General features: G+C 50.7%; 2 protein-coding genes, 1 long non-coding RNA gene and 1 other non-coding gene across 11 annotated transcripts in view; 2 read left to right on the forward strand and 2 right to left on the reverse strand.

Moving 5' to 3' along the window:
- Positions 1–18,593, forward strand: LOC114856006 (tensin-2-like). Of its 6 annotated transcripts, XM_029151573.3 has the most exons (27): positions 2–618; positions 3,940–4,000; positions 4,116–4,153; positions 9,716–9,748; positions 9,831–9,880; positions 9,984–10,167; positions 10,258–10,308; positions 10,387–10,509; positions 10,590–10,654; positions 10,739–10,822; positions 10,899–11,011; positions 11,102–11,162; positions 11,370–11,445; positions 11,892–12,021; positions 12,512–12,577; positions 12,682–12,798; positions 12,879–14,255; positions 14,339–14,489; positions 14,567–15,360; positions 15,451–15,582; positions 15,966–16,058; positions 16,353–16,430; positions 16,590–16,667; positions 16,820–16,988; positions 17,109–17,177; positions 17,388–17,417; positions 17,605–18,592. In XM_029151573.3, exons 1-27 carry the CDS (start codon positions 496–498, stop codon positions 17,747–17,749), a joined length of 4,491 nt encoding a protein of 1,496 aa, XP_029007406.1. In that variant the 5' UTR covers positions 2–495; the 3' UTR covers positions 17,750–18,592. The 6 variants fall into 6 exon arrangements, with proteins under 6 accessions (XP_029007407.1, XP_029007406.1, XP_029007408.1 ...); XM_029151574.3 differs by lacking the exon at positions 17,388–17,417 and having other exon boundaries at positions 1–618; positions 17,605–18,593; XM_029151575.3 differs by lacking the exon at positions 9,716–9,748.
- Positions 18,228–22,795, reverse strand: LOC114855552 (uncharacterized). The gene is made up of 2 exons (XR_003785946.3): positions 19,931–22,795; positions 18,228–19,852 (listed from the first exon to the last, which is right to left on the reverse strand). It is a non-coding gene; the product is annotated as an uncharacterized LOC114855552 (long non-coding RNA).
- trnaq-uug (transfer RNA glutamine (anticodon UUG)) lies at positions 18,885–18,956 on the reverse strand. The gene has a single exon. It is a non-coding gene; the product is annotated as a tRNA-Gln (tRNA).
- LOC114855551 (vitamin D3 receptor B) overlaps positions 21,484–23,092 on the forward strand; it is a 23,630-nt gene continuing 22,021 nt past the window's right edge. Inside the window, exon 1 of one of the 3 annotated variants that reach the window (XM_055508937.1) lies at positions 21,484–21,503. Coding sequence is in view for 1 of the 3 variants with exons in the window: in XM_029150792.3 (XP_029006625.1) it covers positions 22,703–22,708 (6 nt within the window). In the remaining 2 variants the exon portion in view is untranslated. Of the gene's footprint in view, positions 21,504–22,656; positions 22,709–22,789; positions 22,901–23,092 lie in introns of those variants that run through there. The other 2 variants (XM_029150792.3, XM_029150795.3) reach the window with 2 other exon arrangements.

The following is a 23,092-nucleotide window of genomic DNA, read 5'->3' on the forward strand; positions in this document are numbered from 1 at the left end:
CCAAAGGAAAGGGGAAGGGCCTGACATCAACAAGCCAAAACAGCTGCCCCCTTCTCCCCGATGGAGAGTCATCAAGAAGAGCCCGATGGAGTGAGCGAGGGGAGAAGACTGGAGGGTCTGTGACACGTTGGAGGGTCGGTGGAGGCTGAAGAGAAGAAGGATTTGGCAAGTGGAAAAGGGGGGAAGTGCAGAGAGGGTGACGCCGCGTGTGTGCATGCTTTCACAGTTAGAAGTGTAAGAGAAGAGGGGAGAAAGAGTGCAGGGGCTGTTCTTAGTGACACCTCTTGGACCGGAGAGGAAGGGAGGGGGGGGGGTCTTCTGGGGAGACTGTCAGGGAGAGGGGCAGAGGTGTGAGGAGTCGCTGGGGAAGAAGGACCACGTCGGGGACGGAGACATCAGCGGCCGCAGCGACGAGAGGTTCCTCTCCGAACATGAAGCGCTGAGAGGACGGCGAGAGGAGGCGCAGGCGCCGCTCGTGGGAGAGAAGCTGGAAGCATGGGCTGCATTCACAGCGCCAGCGCCCACGGCACCGAGAAACAGGGGCTCGGCACTGACCCGGGGGGGACCCCCGCGAGGGCGGAGCCCGCGGTGCATCCTGAAATCCTCCAACTGGCCGCGGTGAGTGTTCCACACAGAGCAGCAGGAACGTGCTCGTTTGGGTTTCATTTGAATGAGATCTTGTTTGAAAATCTTACTGACGGTCGTTGAGCCTTTCCAATCGACTTTCTAATGCGCTCGAAGGAATCCAAACTACTGCAGCTAAGTTTCCACATTAGACCGTTGCCTGGGCTCCGAAGAGGTCCGGCCTCATTTACAGTGTGTCCTCGCTGCAGTTGTGTGCGAGTGGGACTCCAGCTCGCATACCAGCAGATAAACATGTGCGCCGCAGTTCCCTTTCAGATCTGCACCCGACGCAGGGCCCATTTTTACTGCCAAGGTTCATATGAGCCCCAACAATGTCACACGGGAAAAGTATCTCACGATGAGAGCGATGGGGATAAAGTCAACAAGGGGCCTGACCTAATCGGGTCCTTTGGGGGTCAAAGGTCAAGAGGAAGTGGTGTATGTTACTGTCCGTTCCGACTGCCTGTCTGCCTCTATTTAGGAGCATGGATTTAGGAGCAGGCCACGCTGCCACACACATAAAGCCTCCACTGGACATTCACAGGGTTTAAAATAAAAAAAGTCCATCAGTTGAGCTTTACAGGACGCGAACGAGTCTGTGTGTGTTCTCACATGTCGGGATAAATCACACTGTGGCACGTTGTGTGTCAGAGGAGCAGGGCAGAGACTTTTAACGGACGGACCGGACCTGTCCTGTGTGCGTTTACTCGCCGAAACGCTGGGACAGTTGTCTGATGTGAGCGCTGATTAGTTGTGAAATTCGGACCGTGCCGAGCAGAAAACATTACTCAGATTCCATGTGGTTCCAAACCTTCTAATGCGTCTGACCGAGCCAAACAATGATAACATGGTCCCAGCTGAATGGGTGGAATGAAGTGTGTCATGCAACGTTACAGGGCTTTTTCTTTAAGTTGCATATTGTTCTTGGTCTCTCTCTCACACACACGCACACACTCGTTCCCACACTTTTTTCCAGAGCCGTTCAGAGGCGACAGCGCCTAATGCAGGTTATAAATACCCCTCCCAAACTGGAGCGGACCCCTGGGTTGCCACCTGCTCCCGTCTCTTCCTCTCCAGGACCCTGTGTGTGTGTGTGTGTGTGTGTGTGTGTGTGTGTGTGTGTGTGTGTGTGTGTGACATTCATATTTCACGCTATTCCTGCCTTTTTCGTCCACTTTCCTGAGACAATTAAACGTTTCTAACCTTTTCCACATGTCCTTTATCGATACACATACAGCCCCCCCCCCACCCCCCCCAAAAAATGCTCCTGCTGCCGTTCTCGCAGTAATGAAAAGCACATGCAGCCGCAGCCATAAAGACGTCCATTATGCTTCCCTTTGTCCCTGACCCGCTCCTCATTTCCATGTTGGTTGTGGATGCGCTTCAGGCTCTGTGCAGTGATCAGAGATGCCTGGAGAATGACATAGGCTTTGCCGGCAATGATCCAGATAGGGTGGGGTCTTTAATACTGCTATGAAATACTACAACACGGAGCCTTTGGAGACTCAGTGTCCACTTAACCACAGCTCTGATATCGAAGACACTTAAAGTGGTGGAAACAGCATCTTCCACTTGTACAGTCTGATGCAGGTGTCCAGTCCTGTCTTTTGGCGTATATATATATATATATAATATTGACGTTTGTCTGCCATTTACTACAGTAGCATTTACTACACAGTAAAACTATGTGTTATTAGGCATGCGATGGGACTGTATTATGTTGCACACGTCCTACTCACTGATGTACAGAACGCAGAGTGGGGAAGCGCATGTAAAGTTAGGCTCCATAATGAATGTGTTTCATAGACATTTGGCCATTTGTGATGGAAACACATGACAGAAATATCATCTGTAACCAACATCCTGTCTGAGCTTGAACTATTTCCAGGTTTTGGTCTAGATTGATCTCTCTTTCTTACTATTGAAGCTGCTGCGGTGATGCTGTTTGACCACTGAGTGGTGCCCTCGACTCAGCCTGTGTGTTTGGAACTGTCACCCAGATGAGTGGATCTGGTCCAGTGTCAACAAAGGACTGAGAACCAGCTGCGTGTGTAATTTGCAGCAATTACACTTCGAGAGTCAAAGCAAAAAAGTGATAATTCTTTGTTTTCTCATCTTTGAATCACAGCATCACTAACTACTGTACGCTCTGGTTCCTACTTATTTACTCAGCAGCTCCCCTGTTCTCATCCCATAGTGTCTCGTAACGATAATCATGTGTTCCCAAACTGCTGTTGACTCCTTGGTTATGAACTTGTACCACATTCTTTGCTGTTTAATGAACCTGTACTTGCAAAAACAAGCTGCACGTCCTTAAATTAGGTTGAAGGGTGATGAAAAATGCAATAACTTAATGAAGCAAGTCACAAATTCCGCTGGTAGGAGCTGTTAGGGCTGCATACAATATTAATTACACATTTGAATCCATAAATGATTCAGCGTGCGTCCAGTCCTCGTGGGAAACGCCGCCGCCGCCTTGTAACACGCGGAGGTTGGCGAACGCGCTCGGCTCCAGGTCTGGTGTCGCTCAGTGTTTGTGAAAGTGCCTCCGGATCAGACCTTCGCCCTCCACGCCTCACGTCAATGCTGCTACTGTTGGAAAATCACAGTCTGGGGGGAAAAAGCGTCAAAATGGCTGAGTAAAGAAATGTTGTTCCATGGAGCCGGGTCCAAGAAAAAGGAACAGCAGTGTGTGCAGGTGTGGTTTCCAGACGCCGCCTCCTCCTCGACGCGCCGTCAGGAGGCTCCGGGAGGAGGCGGTCTGGAAACGTATATAAACACAGCTCTGCTTGTGTGACTGGGACCGTTACGTAATGCTTTGAATGCAGGAAAAGGATTCACAGGCAGCGTTGATGCCTCAGACCTTCATTCGCAGGCGCATCCGCAGCAGCGTGAGCCCGGTCACTGAGCCTCAAATGTGGTGTCGTCTTATTTACACGTCTGCATGAACTCAGTAGTGGATTTACCTTTGCTTCACCCACAGATGCTCCAGATGTTTACACAGCTGCCATAAAAGCTCAGAATTAATAATTCTATCATAATATTAGACATTTACAATGTTTGTTCTATTATTATAGAATTCATCTGAACTATTTTTATTTGATGAAGGAGAGAAACAGCCAATGACTGGCGCTACTAAAACAAAAGCTTCCTCGTGACCCTGCAGCACATTAAAGAAGGCCGATCGGGACGGAATAAGGACGAGCGTGAGATAAAACAGTCTTAAAACACAGCAGACACGGTTGATGTCCAGCGCTGAGCAGCCTGGTGAATCTGAACCAATGACCGTGGAGCCGCTCCTCTGTGTGTCTGCAGCTGGCGGATAGGCGCTCCAAGGGGAGGCGGCTCGGCGACAGCCCCGGGGCGTCCTGCAGAGGTGAGTCCGCGTCCCGCTCCGGTCGGGCAGCAGCAGCGGCCCATCAGAGGGAGCAGAACCCGCCCGCTGACACCTAGAACCTGCCTGAGTGAAACCCGTTCCTCTCTGTTTGCAGAGCGCAAGGCTGCAGCGCACAAGACCTGCGAAGCCAAGGTGAGCTCGGAATCACGCCCCCCTCCCCCCACGTGTCACGGGTTCTAATGCGATGAGAGCGGGTCGCAGGTTCAGTGGCTGCAGACTGCTCGGCTGCTATGAGACGCTCAGCGCTGTGGTAACATGACACACACAGTGGCAGGAGCTCCTCAGAGTCCTCGATCACCAGCGAAGCTCAGAGTGAGCGTCAACGCGTTGTGACTGGAGTCATTTGTGTGTATCAAAGTGTAACGTACACCGGCGCCGGCTGCAGTCGCCCTCTTGTCATGCGGTCCCCACGCGCAGCCAGGGGTCAGAGGTCATCGCCTCTGCGGCTCAGCAAACGCGGAGGAACGCTCACGCGTGTCCCCGTGCTCGTACCGGCAATACGGCTGTTTGTGGAGCTACACGCGTCGCCCGGGGCAACCGGACCCGCCCAGTCTGAAGTACGCGTCCACGTAGCGAGAAACTACCAGCGCCAGCTGCCAGTAGCTCAGTCCGATGATGCTAATGCCATTCAGTGGTTGCTTCCACCGTTAGAGGCCACGTTCGCAGCTTGTAGGTGAATCTCTCAGCTCACGTCCAACCAGTGGGCAGCGGATGTCCCTGTGCTCATGACCTTGCTGTTACTGTGCTGTTGTTCGTCCAAAAGCACAGCAGACCCCCCACTCACCAACCCCCACTAACACGTCCAGTTTCACTGTCACGCAGATGGATTCATCTCCATTATTGCCCAGTTCTTCAGGTCAGCTCAAATCCAGTTGGATTTACAGCAGCAGAGGTGGGGGTGCCCCCCCCCCACCCCTCTCTCACACACACACACACACACACACACACACACGCACGCACGCACGCACGCACGCACGCACGCACGCACGCACGCACACACACACACACACACACACACACACACACACACACACACACTGAAACAGTGTCTGACTGGGCACTACCAGCTGTTGGGCCTTAGCGGCATCTATTCAAAGAGGATTATTATTTTTGTCATGCTGTCGCTCCGGTCACCACGGCGATAGCCAAAAACAAGCCTCGGCGGCAGCGGGGGAGGCGGGCGCCGCGGACGAGCGCGGACGCGGTCACACGGGACGCTGATCCATCCGAATCGAGACGGTCGGCGTGGGTAAATATAGCGAATGACAGGAGTGCCGCGGATGCCTGGTAGTCAGCGATCGCGGGGGGACGCAAATAGGTGAGAGGCAGCTGGAGAGGGAGGCTGAGTGCCATCAGCCCCATGTGGCCTTATTCATAAATAAAGGCTGGTGTCACGCCATCCCTCATCGGCCTGATTCAAGTCTGTGCAACTCTCATATTAGCACACAGCTTCCATTTCCTCACGTTCACCATCAGCATTTAGAGTTTATTCTAATAATTGAGGTCCTATCATGGTTTCTGAGGCTGCTTCTATCATTTTGCATCATTTGTGGATTTCCTCTCTGTCTGTCTGCCTCGCATCTGCCCTTCGTTGACCCGCTGCCACTTCCGCTCTGCGTCTCTCAACCTCGCGGCCACTGAAGAGGCCTCCGGTCGCCCTGTGACATTGCTGCCCGCTACAGTGTCGACGTGTGTGTAAGTGCATGTGAGAGGGAAAGCGCTGCCGCCAATGACATGGTTTACTGTCTTTGTGCTCGGGATGCAGGCAGAGTGACGGAGGGGAGCTATGATGCAAACGCTGCAGGCAAAGCGCGCGCGTGTGTGTGTGTGTGTGTGTGTGTGTGTGTGTGTGTGTGTGTGTGTGTGTGTGTGTGTGTGTGTGTGTGTGTGTGTGTGTGTGTGTGTGTGAGGGAGAGAGAGAGAGAGCGAGCGAGGGAGGGAGGGAGAGGAGGAAACCGACGCGAGAACAAGCAGAGTTTGTAGGGGAGAGAGAGGGGGCGAGCGAGGGAGGCGGTGAACCACACTCAGCAGACAGAAGCGCTCAGAGGCAGAGGGAGAGACAGGAGCTGCTTGTTCAAAAGGTAAAAACGCTCTCCGCTCCGTATTCGCCGCGACGCTCCAGGTTTCGTTCATTCCCACGCATGCACCGCAGGCTTCACTGAACTTCCCCGGCGCCGCATGCAGTTTTCTTTTGGTTGACTCTTCTCTTCCCAGGGTTGTCTGTGATAACGTAGCATGCGATTTGCGCGTGTTATCCCATTAAAGCTGTAGCCAGTAGCTCTGGCTTGCCCAGAAAAAGGATTTCATTCACTGTGATTGAGGCAAGTGCAGAAAATTTGCAAGTGCAGACTCCTGCTGTGACCTACAAAAAAAACAACAACACTGATTTTAAATTTTAATTATAGAGACGGAATCAGATTAATTCTTTAATGAGCTGCTCCTTGCGTGTCATCTTCCTGTTCTATATGCTGCCGTGCACGTGTGTGACAGCTCTGTTTGAACCATATAACTCTCACCAAAGGCCACCTGACAGAGACACGTAGACCCAGTCAGCTGTGCTCACATCTTACTGTTGCATAGTGACACACAGATGGCTACTCGCTCGTACGCGCCAGCTGTTCCGCTAGCGTTTGATGTCGGCCTCACGTAGCTGCTAGCGATGCCGCTAGGACTGCGGCTTTGTGTAATATGCCGGGTTTGTCCAGTTGACCTAATTAGAGCCAGAGGTGCTGAGTTGCAGGGAGCACTTCCTGCTGCTTTGCTTGGGTTTTTCAACCGCTGCCCAGATGTTGTGTGGATCTGTAGCTTCTCCATCGCCAGGTGGTTTTGAGAGCAATGTGATGACGATATGAGTCTTGGTGGCTCGTTGGGAAGAAGACACACCTACTGTGGGTCGACAGGGCATCGAATGTGGGCGTCAGACGTTGATGGGCCCAGTTCCAGGCGCCGAGCATGAACGTGCGTCTGCAGGCTGGATGCGGCCACATGACACACGCACATGGAGCTGTCAGTGCTGCTGCTTCAGGAGAGGCGAGTGGATTTGTGGGTTGACAGATGGACAAATAAACAAAATGGCCCTTGTGAACGATGATATCTAAAATAAGGAGCATCATTTAAATAGCTCCATGAAAGAGCTCTACTTTGAGGATCAAGCAGCTGTTGAGCGATCCCTCTCTCTCTCTCCCTCTCTCTCTCTCTCTCTCTCTCTCTCTCTCTGTCTCTCACAGTATCAATTTGTATCTCTCTCTTTCTAATTTCTTTTTTTCTAAAACCTTCCATTCTTTCAACTCCTTCCACAGCGACCTTTGATCTAAGCCCACGATCGTGCCCCCGCCTCTCGTCTCTCGCCCACATTGAGGTGTCCTCTGTCACCTGGTGCTGTGTACTCAGGGAAAGCGCATACTTGTATCTCACGGCAGGGATGATGGTGCTCATCCTGTCCCCAGGCACTCAGAGAACGTCTGATGAACCAGGAGAGCGGGAGCAGGGGGGGTGACAGGCCCATGGGGTGTGTGTGTGTGCGTGTGTGTGTGCGTGTGTGTGTGCGTGTGTGTGTGTGTTGGGGGGGTCGCACACACGGATGAAATCTGTACTCGGTCTCTGTGCTGCGTTCGCTCTCTTTGGACTCCACCCACAGTGTCTCTTTTTGTGCGACTGTGGAAACTGCCTCAGTTATTTAGATTTTCCTCTCGCTAATGGGAACGTTTAGTCACCTCTCCCTCTCAGCCACAGTGTGACGTCAGCTCAGAGTTGACAGTCAGAATTCCTCGCTCCTCCTAAAGGCAACCCAGTGCCTGAGTCTCGTATTCACAGCATCTCCCGTTTCTCCGCATCCGACTCAGCCTCTCCTCCGGATGAACTCTTCCCGGAGGAGCGGAGACGACGTTTCATATTGTTGCGCGTGGGATTATCGATCACGTCCTCCTGGGCTCCAGCTGATTCCTTTGGTTTTGTTTGTGTGACTGGTCTCAGTCTATGCTCCATCTTCTTCCCAAGCCCCTCGCTACCTCTGCTTGATGCGACCTGACCAGGAGCAGGCGTCCGGTCCACAGCAGCCCGTCGGGCCTGGGGGTGGGGGGTGGGGGGGGGGATTGGTTGGTGGCGCTGAGTGCAGTCATTGGCACCTCAGTAAAAGCCTGCTCGTGAACGAGGCAAACTGTACCAGATGGCTGTGCTCCCGGTGGCTCCGGCGTACAGTGCGCATGCATTAATGAAGACCGCGGGGCTGGAAGAGACACGTGATGCACGCTGTGCATGTGTTTCTGTTTGGATGTGTGAACCAGCGTTGACCAGCGCTGACATCCTGCTGGAAATTGCTTCCTGTTGACTCGGCTGCCTGCGCGCTGCACGTCAGCGCCCTGCGCCTCCAGCCCCGTCCCTGCGTGTCCTTCGTGTGCACGTGTGAGGGTGTTGTGTGTTACTATTCCTTCCTGGACGCTTCCTCTTTATCCACTTAACCGCTATTATTAAGGGAAGACTTCTTCCCTGTGGCGTTTTATCTGCTCCTGTAGGTTTTCTGTTGTTCGCTGGTTCACGACGGACGGTCCGGGAGATGAAAAGAGCAGACGAGCTGCTCAGAAAAGTAAATAATAAGCATTAACAATGAGAAATACTGCATGCTGGTTCTCAGTAATGACAGCATCACTTTGTGATTTCAGCAGCTGCATAGTTTGCTGTGCAGGAGCCAAATATAGCATCTAGCATTTTCCCATCACTTTTACTCATTCCTCCCTGGGGTTGTTTGACTTGGACAACCAACGTGTTGACAGAAATAAAATACAATACTCTGGGTCAGGGCACATCTGCCTTGACCCGCAGAGGGAATCAGCTGCTCGCTCTTACAGCATTATCTACAATCCAGTCGTTTTAGATGGTATCTGTGCAGGATTGCAGTTGTTGTTGTTGTTGTTGTTGTTGTTGCTCAGCTGTCAATCTTTGCTGGGGATCGTTCAAAGGTCAGAGGTCGACAAGGTGTCACCTGTCAGGATTTACACTCTGAGCGCGTACATTGTTCCTTCATGACACTAATACTTTGCTGCTGTAATGTGCGCCAGCCGTTACTCCATCACTATCAGAAAGGTTACTCCGTAGCTCAGCGCTCCCGGATGAACTGTCATATCGGTATCAAACGTCTCAAAAGGAAAGTCTGTGAGCGGAGCTGAGCATCAGCCTCCGTCTCCCTCTGCGTACGCGTGTCACTGGTGGAACACACGGCCTGTGCGCCACATGAGGAATGTCTCTCTGCTCTCAGCCAGTAAATAGACACCATCAGTCATTTTTATTGATTACCTCTCACTATACGGTTTTCCTTTCTGCTTATTCAACTGCCCGGTCAGCACAGCGCACATTAGCCAGACATCACACATCATCGGGTTCTTCTTATGGTTCCTCTCTACGAGCCCGCGCTTGTGCCTGTGCACCAGCGAACGTGTATTTGAGTTCCACTATGCGTCGCTAGCTCGTCACGTGGAAAAAGCCAAATCTCTGCTGACAGCCTCGTCTTCAAACCAGCTGCTGCAGATGACAGAAGACGGGTGAACTCTCCTCCCTCCCCTCCGTCCCTTCATCTGCACTGCTGGAGGATGACCAAGAGCATTAAGCCCCACACATGACTTGGCACGTGCTGCTTCACGCCGTGTGCTCCTCTATGCGGTTGCCGTGATGGAAACCATGTGTGTGTTGTTTTTCTTTCAGGCGACTCCCACCTGCACCTCGACGTCAGACCCTGTAAGTTTGTATGAAACGTCCTGGATTATGTGAAACCGTGATCTTTGCATCACCCTGTCGCTCCTCTCTGTTTGTTCTTCAGCACAGTTCCACCAGATCTACATGCCCGAAGAAGAGCGGCTCCATCCCAAGGTGCCGCAAGTCACACATCCACACGAATCAATCTGATATTTGATATGCAAAATGGCGGCTGAAGGCCTGACTGCAGTCTCTGCTGCATCCTTGCACTGTGCAGGAGTAAAAGTGTGGAGCGAGTGATGGAGCACGTGATGGAGCGACACTACGACTTCGACCTCACCTACGTCACGGAGAGGATCATCTCCGTCTTCTTCCTGCCAGAGCTGGAGGAGCAGCGGTACCGCAGAAACATACAGGAAGTGGCGTCCATGCTGAAATCCAAGCACCAAGACAAATTTCTGGTCCGATAGAAAAAAATTCGAAAAAGTGTAAATATCAACAGACGCGTATTGAATAACTTCTTAACAGTCTTATGTGCTCTGGCTTCCTAGCTTCTAAATTTATCAGAGAAGAGGCATGACATCACCAGACTTAATCCAGAGGTGTGTGTTCATACAAATACACAAGCTAACACATGGCCTCTGTGCATCATGCTTAATAATAATGGCTGCGTGGTTCAGGTGCAGGACTACGGCTGGCCCGACCTGCACGCTCCGCCCCTGGACAGAATCTGTGCTATTTGCAAGGCCATGGAGACGTGGCTGACCTCTGACCCCAACAACGTGGTGGTGCTCCACTGCAAGGTGCGTGCAGCCCGGATCCAAGATCCACGCTTAAGACCCACGTTTTGTCGTGTTTGAGTCTCATCTCGTTGGTGTGACAGGGAAACAAAGGGAAGACGGGGGTCATCATGGCCGCCTACATGCACTACAGCAAGATATCAGCTGGGTAACCTGCCTTTAATACGGTTGTTACGCGGCTCTGCTACTGCATATAAGACTGGACTGAAGGGTTTGGTGGTTGTGTCCACAGAGCAGACCAGGCTCTCACCACACTGGCCATGAGGAAGTTCTGTGAGGACAAGGTCTCGTCTTCCCTACAGCCCTCTCAGAACAGGTGTGATGCACTCCTCCGCTGCTTATTCTGTGCTTCTAATACGTCCTAACACCATTTCCCCACCTCTCCCCGTCAGGTACATCTACTACTTTGGTGGTTTACTGTCAGGCACCATCAAAATGAACAGCAGCCCTCTCTTCCTTCACCAGATCCTCATTCCGTCGCTGCCACACTTCCAGGCTGGAGGAGGTCCGTCCGCATGAAGCAGTGTTTCTAAAATAGCCCCAAATCGTGATTCTGAGCAGTGTCCTCCTTTTAATCGCTGCTGTGTGTTTGCAGGCTTCTGCCCGTTCCTGAAAATCTACCAGTCTCTGCAGCTGGTCTACACTTCGGGCGTCTAGTAAGTCCTTCCTCTCGTGGGCGGACGTCTTTCCGGTGCGCCGCCCTCCGGCAGATGTTGCCTGTTCAGGCCGCTGTCTGTGTTTAGGCGTCGGCTGGTCGCTGCTTACGTTAAGGCCGGCGCCGCTGGCCATCGTTTTGTCCGACTGAAACGTGTTTTGACTGGTTTCGTGTGCGTCTTCAGCTCTTGTCCTGTCTGTGTGTCCAGTGATCCCCAGAGCTCCAGAGCGAGGAAGCTGTGCGTGACTATGGAGCCTGCGCTATTATTAAAGGGGGACATCATGGTGAGGAATAGACTAGTGAACTGGCAACCTTGCTTCAAGTCAGATCTTGTGCACGTCTGCAATACCTCAGTTGTTTTAATGACCAAATGCTGGAGTATAATCCATATCTATTTCCACTTACTGCTCTAAAGCTCCACTGACTTTTATACACTTTGATAACTTTGCTTTTAAAAAGCTCTTGATTATTTTTAAACCACTTAAGCTACAAATCCTCTTTGGACTGTAGACATGAAGGCTTAATTACTGTGCTTCGTCTCTTCCAGAGGGTAAAAACATTCAAAGCCCATAGCAACCTAGATAAATACGTAGGTGCTTTATTTATCTACAGTTGCCACAGCAGCAACAACGCGCTCCTGTCTCTCCGTCAGTGGCTAAATTGATCCAACATATCAATGTTTTTGGTGATGGTGGTGAAATGAGCCTCGCTGTCTGTGTGTCGCGCGCAGATAAAGTGCTACCACCGGCGCAGCAGGACGCCAGAAAGGGAGGTGGTCTTCAGAGTCCAGTTCCACACCTGCACCGTTCACGGAGCCCAGCTGTGGCTCGGCAAAACCGAACTGGACCAGGCCTGCACCGGTACGAACGCAGCCCCATGCATTGGTTCATAAGAGTAGTAGAACCCGCCGCTTCCATATTCTGCTGCTGATTCATGGGTCCGTGGTGGCGTTTGTGTCCTTTCTGAGACAAATAGCTTGTGACAGCGTCTATTTCCATGAAGCTGAAATGCTTGTACTTATCTCAGTAAGCAGCCGACTCCTGACAGCTGCTCTAAGTGCTGCACACTGATGCATGCATGCATAGTATAAATAATATTACCCAGACCCATGCGCCAAAGTAAAAAAAAGACTTCTCACCGTGCAGTCGTTACACACTGTTAGGCCATTTTCTGTGCTGTCGTTCCTATTAATTTTCATCATGATGAGTGAAAAGCAAGTGCCTTTATATATTTATATCCTTTGGTTTTTCCGTTCCAGCGATCACACTTTCTTGTAAATGTTTTTGTCGCTCTCTGTTGTTACGCTCGGGATATTTTTAGTCACTGCCTTTATTCCTCGTCTGTCTGCAGATGACAGGTTCCCTCCCGACGCCACAGTCGAGTTTATCTTCTCCAGCGGACCGGAAAAAATGAAAGGTGAACAAGATCTGTCAGTCACAGCATCATTTGTAGCATTTCTCATTTTACCCTCTTTTTTTTTGCATTTCTTAAGTCTCACGTTAAAATATCTGCTGTCTAAGGTCAGGAATACAGCAAGAATGATGCCGCCGTCAGAGTGGACTACAACACATCGGACCCAGTGGTCAGATGGGACTCTTATGAAAACTTCAACCTGCATCACCAAGACAGCATGGAGAGTAAGACTCACACCCGCCTTACAGATTCAACATGAACTCTACGTGTAGCGTTAAATGAAACCTTGCCCCCTGTTCTTCAGACATCTGTCACACGAGGGGTCCTCTGGACGGCAGCCTGTACGCGCAGGTGAGGAAGCGGCGCGGGCCAGGATCCACCGCCTCCGCCGCATCGCCCGACGGCTGCCTCACCAGCAGCCCCACGGTGAAGCCCCAGCCCTTGAGCAAGGCTCACTCTCTCACCTACGCCTTCGACTCCTCGGGACCGTCTGAACGTCCGGAAAACACCCCCTCATCCAGAAACTCGCCCGCGAGGCGTGGCGCTGACTCTCCGTCGAGGAGAGACGACGTGGACGACGGAGCGAGAGAGAAAGCGAGGGGGCGAGAGAAGGATCGGGAGACGGCGATTTTGGACGACGGAGGCCCGTCCAGTCCGGGCGGCGTGAGGCGGGAGTGCTCCCGCTGCGGTCGAGCGGGGGTCGATGTGGGATGGGAGCGAGAGAGGGAGTCCTGCCTCTCCAACGGCCACTGCCTCGGACGCTGCAACAGCGCCAAGAATCACCCAAAGAGTCAAACGCTGCCTGCGTTGCCGTCCAAATCCGTCTCTCCTCCGCCTCATTCAACTCACATGGACCTCTGCCATCGCCACAGCTCCCATCCTTTACCAGAGTTGCCATGGGAACGCCCTCTCCCACCGGTACCCCCGCCGTGTGTCCACCGACCCTGCCACCCTTACTCTACTCCAGAACACGCGCACCCCCACAGCCACACGCTTCCGGCCTCCAGTCGGCTCTGCAGCCGGGACGAGTGCCCCCTCTTCCATTATTCCAGCCACAGCCCGCCTCCTCCGCTCTCCCACCAATCCCTGCCCTCGAGCCCCTACCGGGAGCTGTTCTTTGCTTCTCCGTCGGCATCCGCCGGTTGCCCCTGCCGGGACTGCTCCAGCAAGCGGGAGCACCAAGTGGCTTCGGCACGCACATTCCACCACGTCCACGCGGACCAATCGGAGGCGCCACATTGGACCCAGGGAGCCGGGGTCCAGCGACCAGCGACCGCCGCTCCGCTGTGGGAGAGTCCGTGGGAGCTGCCACGAGAGGCGGACTTGTGGCGCTGCAAATCAGCCATGCCGGCGTTGCTGGTCTGCCACTCCTCTCTGGACCCGGGTCCGGGCCACGAACAAGCCCGGTTTGCCCTGGCCAAGCACAGCTTCCCGAGCCCCCACTCGCTGGTGGACGTGCGCGACGGCGCCAGCAGCGGCTACCACACGCCCCTCCAGCCGCGCCACTCCTGCCCCTGCTCCCCGTACCAGTCGTCCCCCGCCGAGAGCCACGAGAGCCGCGGCTACGCCTCGGGGTATCACTCTGGATCGGCCTCACCGCTGCCGGCGGGTAGCCCGTCTCCTGGGAGAGGCAGGGCGCCCGAGACGCCCACCAGATCAGGGGAACGCCCACACGCTGAAGGTGAGTATGGGCCCAGTATGGACACTTTCTCATAAGATAATAGGTGCTTTGCTAAAAATCGATTTTCATCCTGCTTGACAAAGTGGAAAAGACCCAAACTAAGATGGAGGACAGCATATCAGAGGGCTCGGAGGCTAAATCGGACTCTGTTGGCCAGTCCAGCACCGCGGGGCTGGACTCCGATCCTGACTACACGCTCATCGGAAGCAGCAGTCCCACACACACAGAAGACAGGTGAGCCACGCTTCACCGGCACCGAACACAAGAACATACACCCATAACATTGCTGCGTTGTGTATCTGTGTCCACAGTGTAACGGCTGAAAGCCCACCTCAAAGCCAAACGCACCAAACGGTCCCAGAAACCCAAACCCACGGCGTCCACAGAAACGCAAACTCAACACAAGCGCCAGCTGAGCCTCCACGGGCCTCGAGTCCTGACGGTTCGACTGCAGCAGCCAAGGTCGGCTCCAGTCAGCCGCGCGTTTCCAACTACGCTGCCGTCATCATCCCCCCCGTCCAAGTGCAGCTCAACGGCTCGGCTCTTCCCAGCGGTACCTCGTCCAAGAGCAGTGACTATATGATCCCTCCCGCCAGTCTCGCTTCCAGCCCGTCCTCCACTTCCCCAAACTCTCCTCTGGGCTCCCCTCTGCGGTCCCCTCCACAACCGGCCGCCGACGCCGCGGGGCTCAGGTTGACTCCAGACAGGGACAGCTCGGCCGACAACAAGCCTCCATCACCGGTGCCGGAAGGATACCACACGCCCACCTTCCCCCTGTCGTCGTACTACTACTCGCTGCTGAGCGTGCCGCATGTCCCGTACACCGGCTACACCGCCGTCACCATCCCCGCCGTCCAGCCGCCGCTCCCCGAGAAGAAGCGACTCTCCTCCGCAGCCGGATCCCTCAACGCTCACAACTCCCTGCTCAGAGGCTCCGCGGCGCCGTCCCCCGCGCACCACGTCACCTTCTCCCCAGCGGCGGCGGAGCATCAGCGAGGCTTCATGCAGTCCGGCTGCAGGGAGGACACCGACATCAGGGTGAACGCCAAGTTTGTGCAAGACAGCTCCAAGTACTGGTACAAACCAGGCATCTCCAGAGACCAGGGTCTGTATTTATTACTAGCACAAAATGCCACAAACGTCTTTGTCTGAATACGGATGAGTGAGCGACGTTGCTCTTGCTGTTCTGCTGCAGCCATAGCTGTGTTGAAGGACAAGGATGCAGGAACCTTCCTCATCAGAGACAGTAACTCCTTCCAGGGGGCCTACGGTCTGGCCCTCAAGGTGGCCACGCCTCCTGCTAACGCTAACGTCACCGGCAGCAAAGGTAACAACAGCAGGAAACAGTTCTAAAAATGAACCCGATGGAAGCTAATGTCGTATAACACTGTTTTGACGCTGGCGTCAAATTGAAGCTCTTAAAACACTTTAAACAATAAGCCGCCGCATCTGTTCTCCTTATTCATCCTTGAGAATTAAATGCTTGTCCTGAAAATGCTGATGATACAGGAAATGGTGAGGTTTTATGATTCAGTCTGTTCATGCATAAAATGAAAAAACACACACCAGATGCACAGGTTTAATACAAAGTAGCGGTGATATATAGCTCTGATTTGCTTTGGTGGGCAGAGTGTTTGCTCATGCAGCAGCGTGAGTCTGCTTTATTTATCAGGTACCTCCCTCCTCTTCACTCCTCTTGTTTTTCCCCAGGGGATCCTCTGGAACAGCTGGTGAGACACTTCCTGATCGAGACCGGGCCGCGAGGGGTGAAGATCAAAGGCTGTCAGAATGAGTCCTACTTTGGTCAGTTACATATGAGACACAGCTACTAAAAAGTGACGTCCATTATTTGTAGCTGGGGTATGAAACGGCCTCAGTCACTAACTGCTCATCAAACATTGTGCTGGGCAGTGTTTGTGACGGTTGCACGTTGAGCTGAGCGTAGGCTAAAAGCTGCTGACACAAATCTGTTCTAAAAATGTTGAAATGTTAGATACTGATCAATAATTATTACTAGACCCTGAATCCAAGTGCAGCTCTAGGGTTGAATGCAGACATTTCAAGGAACTTTGTTTCTCTATGAACTGTCTATCACAGGAAGCTTGTCCGCGCTGGTGTACCAGCATTCAATTACTCCCATCTCTCTGCCATGTGCCCTCCGCATCCCAGAAAAAGGTACAACCATCACTATTTTCACATACAACACATTTTCCCCCCAATGAAATGTCCACGTAGAGAAATAAGCTACAGTACATATTTTATTGGCAAATAAATAAATAAATAGTTAATCGGTAGGTTATTAAACAGCCGTTAACTAACTGCATGATGTTTCAGATTTGATCGGGGAGCTTCAGGAGACTCCGAGTGCCACGCACACCAGCACAGCAGCAGACCTTCTCAAGCAGGGAGCAGGTAGCACACGGGCTCGTTTGGCCTTTAGCTGTCTCACTGGCAGCATAACAGCTGCAACTCGTACTTTTGGCCAGTAGAGACTGCTCAATCCCCAGTCCACATAAGCACGCAGTTATTTGAATCCATTATTTCTCTCCCCTGGGATGAACCAGCCTGCAATGTGCTTTACCTGAACTCCGTGGAAACCGAGTCCTTGACGGGGCCAGAGGCCGTTTCCAGGGCGACCAAGTGTACCTTAGCTCTGAACCCACGCCCAGTGACAGCCGTTGTCCACTTTAAGGTGTCGTGCCAAGGCATCACCTTAACCGACAGCAAACGAAGGTATTCTCGATGTCCTAAACCCATCAAACCTATAATGTTCAGCATATAAAACAATCAACCCGACACAGCAAAGCTAATGCCAAGCACAAACGAGACATAAGACTGTTTGTGTTCCCACAGGCTGTTTTTCAGGAGACACTACCCAATCAACACTGTCACCTTCAGCAGTCTTGACCCCCAGGACCAGAGGTGGGTCCAGGGCCTTGAAAACTATTGGTGCTTGAACATCTTTCAGTCAAAGCAGTAATCCGGGTGCTTACTGCAAAAAATAACCTGCATTGGCTCGTATATAAAGACGTTCTCTTTGTGATTTGCTTGACTGCTTTTGACTCTGAGCCCTGAATAAACATCTGTTATTCATGTCTTCCTACCTTTTGTGTCTGTGTACCTGTGCTTCAGGTGGACTAATTCAGATAGCACGTCAAGCAAGTAAGTGCTTGCCACTGTGTTTTTCTTGCTGAATGATGGTACCTACTGGTACATTGTGCTAATTTGCATGGCAGTTAATCACAATCAGATTTGTTCCTCTGATTTCTCAGTCACATTTCTGTTATGTCACATTAAAAAATATAATTTGCTCCGGAGGTGTTTTGACACTCTGATCTAATTAATGCAGGGTGTTCGGCTTTGTGGCCCGGCGGACGGGCAGTGCTACAGAGAACGTGTGTCACCTGTTTGCAGAGATGGACCCCGATCAGCCAGCAGTGGCAATTGTCAATTTTATCAACAAAGTGATGCTGGGACCACAGTTACGCAGATGAGAATTCAAGACATCTTCAAGCTCCGGATCAGTGGAGTTCTGGAAAACCTGTTTCTATGACTGAGGCTTCAAGAGGCGTGTGAAACTTGCACTTGTGCAGGTGGCCTCGTATGACTGTTTATATAAAACATACAATGGTTTCTAGGAAAAATATATCATATGTTTGTTTATATAGCAAACAGTAAGAGGGACGTATGTTCAGCCGACAACTGACCTTACATTAATAAAGTCTGCCAAAGAAACGTTTTTTATTTCATTTGCGACACTTGTTTTCATGTTTGTGTTCACATGATGTAAAACAAACTTGTGACAATCTCTTTAGCACAATGTTATACAATATGAGATACTGTGTTTGGCTACATTATAACTGTGTGGTTATATTTGTAAACTATCTGTTAAAAGTATATTTGTCGTGTTAAAACATGATGGACTGGAGGTGAATATTTCCAAATTTTGTACAGCTACAAATGATAAAAAGCCATATGCAACTAAAACTATCATGTAGTTCTCATCTACAAATACAGCCAGTGTAGATATTTGATTAATATATGATTTTCTTTACACTAACACTCTATTTAACTATCACTCAGCTATTAATATTATTTACCAATACCAATCATATTTCTGGCAACACCTTAAGTTAACTCTCTTCCACTTGAAGCCAAAGACTTCATTTTTGTTTAAAACTATTTTAAAGGTTAATGTTTTGTTACTACTTGTTTGTTTGTAATTAGTATGTTTTCTATAAACTGAGACAATATTTAGACAACTTCAACATATTATTATTTTTCATAATGGAAAAAGAAGTAATATATTTTGGTCTTTGAGGTGGATAGGAAAGAATGAAATATGTCATTTGACATTTCAATAAAAAAATCACACCAAAAATAAGTGTATGCTTCATGATTTATAGTCAGATGCTAAATATATTGCTTTATATATTATTGATGAACAAATGCTTAATTTTCAAATATTTTAATTGCAATTATTTTAATTGCAAATAGTAGCGAAATGTAAATGAATTTATAAATAATTGATTTTACATATGACACACACTTTGCGTTTGTACTTGATTTATTTAAAAAATATAAAAGGAGGAACACGTAACGTGTAACGTTTTAGAACGTAAAAGGACGAGGTCCCACCGAGATTTGAACTCGGATCGCTGGATTCAAAGTCCAGAGTGCTAACCATTACACCATGGGACCGGGCATACGTATGAAACCCACACTACAGAATTTATCGTTTACGCAATACTACTGTATTATTGTATTTAAGTAGTTGTCATGTGTGTTTTTTATGTATCTGTTTTTTGTCACACTATTACATTTGATAAACACTAAACTATTGCCACGTACCCGTGTCGGCAATACTAGTTAGCTAAATACAGCTAACCTAGCTTACTCCGATGGGCTAATGTAAGTCGCTGTAGCCTATGCGTTGAGACACACCAGCGTCAAGTCAAGCACTCTTACGAACATTACACAGTCTACATCTATGCATAGAAGATCACCATTATCTGACATGCTGTAATTAAATTATCCGATGAAAAACCAACGTGGTTTGGTGAAGCGTCATTTATAGCCAACATTAGTGCTACTGCTAGCTAACCTCTAGTTGTACGCTTCAGCGTACAAAATAAAAGCCCTGTTTTCAAAATAAAGGTCGAATTACATCACAGGTAAAATTATTTGTTGCAAATAAACAAGTATGAATACAATTATAAGTGTATGTAATATAGATGTGCTATCAGCCATTTACGTGTTCATGATCGCCTTCTTCTGTCCAAACTGGGCTCCGGTGTAGTAAACAAACACGTACGTGTCGTCGTTTTTTTATTTACCTTGTTTTACATTTATTTTGTGTGTTTGCTCCTTTTAACTAAATAGCTCGTTGATGGTTTTGCCCGTGTGCAGCACTTTGGCCAACTATGTTTAATGTGCTTTAAACATACAGTTGAGTTGAGAGTTGAGAACGCCGTCGTGGGAGGTCGTGTTGTCCCTCGTCTCCCCAGAAGATGGAGCCAGAGGGCGTTTAATGACCCGTGTCTTCTCCGTAGTCTCCGGAGGAAAGTTGTATTGCGTGAAGTTTATGATTTCTCAGTCTGTCAATAAAAGATTAGTCAGTTGTGCTGTACAATTACATATTGCATATTTTGTGCACGCGGGGAGCGGCTGCTTACGTCGCCTGCTGCACAGCCTTCTAGTCCAGGGTGACAGGACGACTGGACACCACACGGTGACGCAGCTGCTTCATATACGCGCGATGCAGCCCTGGAACATTGTTAGGATCAGTGGAGCCATGCTGAATGTTAACATTGCTCCGTATTGCCGAGCCAATGAAACTTAAAAGTGCTGACTCCCCGTCCTCGAGGCATATTGATGAGCTTGAGGGTGGTTCCTTCGCTTTGCTACTTCTCAACATCCATAATCATCTCCTTGAATTATTTGTCCTGGCATTAGATTAAAGGGTCTAGCTGCTTTGTTTGTATGAATTTATATTAAAATGTAAATAATATATAATGTGTGTAACTGTCTTACACAAAAACAAATATACCACTATACTAATACAGACCTTTATAATTTGCACAGTAAAAAATAATTGTACTTTCCCTCCTTGATGAAAACTCAGTGAGCTGTTTTGTTGATGAATCTGGTGTGATTCACAAAGCAAATGTGTCTGTGGCTGTGCCGCACACTAATGTGTGATCAGAGAGTACTGGCACGGGATCAGCACGCAGTCTTGGCTGTCTGCAGTGAAGAAGTGAAAAAAAACGGAGGAAGTGCCCGTCTTCATAAGCAGCGATCTGTCAGCAAACTCTACAGTTCAGCTGCTCCGGCTCGGTGCTGAGCTTCAATGTGGAGGGAATAAAAACAAATGCGGTGCAGTTACGTATGTCAATGTTACGGCGGCGTGAGTTCAATGCGCCGGCATCCTCACAAGTTAGAAACTGAGACCGTATTTCACCACAGAGGCTGCACCGCTGTCCGGCGATGCAGCGAACAACGGAACGCACGTAGCCTCGTGCTGCGCCGACGCAAAATGGAGCGCGCACACAGCGAGCGTGTCCATCTGCCAGCTGATCGGCACATGCTTTCACAATGTGGCCAGACGTGCTGTCAGGTGCCTGAGTGGGTTGCAGCGCGCGAGGGCTGCGTTCACAGCGGCTCCGGACGCGACGCGAGCTGGTTGGTTTGAACTGGAATCCTCAGGACGCGTGCACGACGTGCTCAGTAATTGTCCTCAGAGTATTTTACTGTCTTCTGAAAAAAACTGTACATTAACATTTTGTTAACACAATGAACCACATGCATACTCCGCATCTGCAGCTACTTTATTGCAGATGTAACATGTGTATGTCTGTCAGATATACATTGCATAGTGTGTGTGTGTGTGTGTGCGTGTGTGCGTGCGTGCGTGCAGCACAGCAGGCCGCTCTTAGGACCACAGCTTTCTCAGTACGAGCTCTCTATTCGGGTTATTTATGTTCCTGCACAACTGCCACAAATACTAATTCCCATAATTTTAGTGGGTCAAGTGCTTCTGATTTATGATTTCCACTGTGCTACTTTCCAAAGTGCACGCCAGCTCGCCGTGAAGGGCCGGAGCATCTGAGGACACAAAATGGCTCGGCCAGAATACATGTCTGACATGGGTGCTGTGGAGCCAAACAAATCCTGTTAGTGGACGGCTCGATCCAGCGCTGGTGCCAGACTTGGAAAGCACCCAAGCCACAGGACAAGGATCAACTCTCCGTGAGCATGGACCTAACACCCACACACTTTACTACCTGTTACTCGACATGAATCAACAGTTAATAAGATTATGACACACTGCTTGGGTGCTGCTTTGCTTTAAATGCGAGGGGGGGGGGGGGTGAGGCATAATGCAAAACTAGCACAAATAAGTTTGCAGCTGGTGCGCCTCCACACATGGGTTTTATGCTACGGCCCCAATTGCTCGCGTGGCCTGTTCTCTTTAGCCACATGGCGGCTACGACATGTAGAAACGGTCTGACGTGGAATGCAGCGGAATATTTGGGGAATGTTTGTTGCGAGCGTTCATGTCACTTTGGAGACAAGGCAGCGCTGGCCGAGGGTTTGGAAAGCACGGCAGTGAATAACGTCCAGTAGCTCCATGGTTCTATCGGTTAGATCAGTGCGGCACAATACCGGCGCATTTATTAAAAGCAGGGACGGCGCAGATTCACAGCTCTTGAAGTTTGTGAAAAAGGTTGGCGCTGATAAACAATGGCCGCCGCCTCCACGTTTGTGGTGCTCACTGTCATTTGCTCTATCGACCAATAGCGTTTGAAGCCCCTTAATGCGCTGCTGATTCCAGTGATTTCTTGCAAAACTTAAATATCAAACATGTGTTATCTTATCAGCTCTTATCTGTGTTTGTATCTCATAACTGGCAAAGTCACGGTGTGAATTCACTTTGCAGTCTGTGCAGCTCATCCTTTTCAGCCCGCGTGCAGTGGGAGTTCACAACTAGAACACATGGGAGCGGATGAGGCCCTCCCCGTCTCTCTTTCCCTCTCCCCTCGGTATTTGTCGTCTTTACTGTGTTTACATTATGGACACGCCCCTGACCTTCACCCAGGCCCCTTCCGCTGGCCCTAGCGCCACATACCAGACCTGCTACGTGCGCATGGAACGAACACGCGGCGTCTACGCGAGCGGCCGCAAAATGAGGTCGTTTCGTAGAAGAGCAGAGTAAATGGTGATGCGAAAAAAACACTCGCCCGTTGCGATCGCGCGGCGCAATGGCGTCGCCGTCCACTTTTGAGCATACTCGGCCTCCTCTCATGCATTGCAAATGTATGGCAACATCACCATGCGGCGGCATTGGTTCCCAGCCTACCACCGTACTGCAGAGTAGACACACCCCTCCGCTACGCACGCCTCACGGCACACGTTTGCAAACGGTCCAAGGAGTAACGCGGCAGGAAATGCGAGTAAATGCACATCTATTATGTTGTGTTGTTATTGCGACTGCGTGTCATCGACGGCGCTGATCGCGTTGTAGATTATTCGCGTGCAACTTATACGCAGGGCTGCGCCCGCAAAACAAAGACCCTCCGCCGCGCGAGCCAGCGCGGCCGCGACCACACGACGTCCGCGTCGCGCGACGCCGCCTCGCGCCCAAGGTTAGCACGGTAATCCCCCGCGCGCCGTCTCTCCGCCGATTCGGGGATCACACGCAGAAACCATGTCGCTTTAAACCTCACGCGGTCAAAGTTGTTTACCTCTTCGTTACCTTTGACGTCACGACACACCCCTGTTTGAGGGGGGCGGCCCTCCCGGTTATGAGCACCGGAGCCGGCCAAGCAAAGCGGGCC

Source organism: Betta splendens, chromosome 5 (assembly GCF_900634795.4).
Source record: "Betta splendens chromosome 5, fBetSpl5.4, whole genome shotgun sequence".
Taxonomy (NCBI): Eukaryota; Metazoa; Chordata; class Actinopteri; order Anabantiformes; family Osphronemidae; genus Betta; species Betta splendens.

Bases quoted from the DNA above. Each gene is read 5' to 3' on its own strand.
- LOC114856006 (XM_029151573.3), top strand. From the start codon at position 496: ATGGGCTGCATTCACAGCGCCAGCGCCCACGGCACCGAGAAACAGGGG. The intron at 11,446-11,891 runs GTGAGGAATAGA...TGTCGCGCGCAG, and splicing joins TATTAAAGGGGGACATCATG to ATAAAGTGCTACCACCGGCG. The intron at 12,799-12,878 runs GTAAGACTCACA...CCTGTTCTTCAG, and splicing joins TCACCAAGACAGCATGGAGA to ACATCTGTCACACGAGGGGT.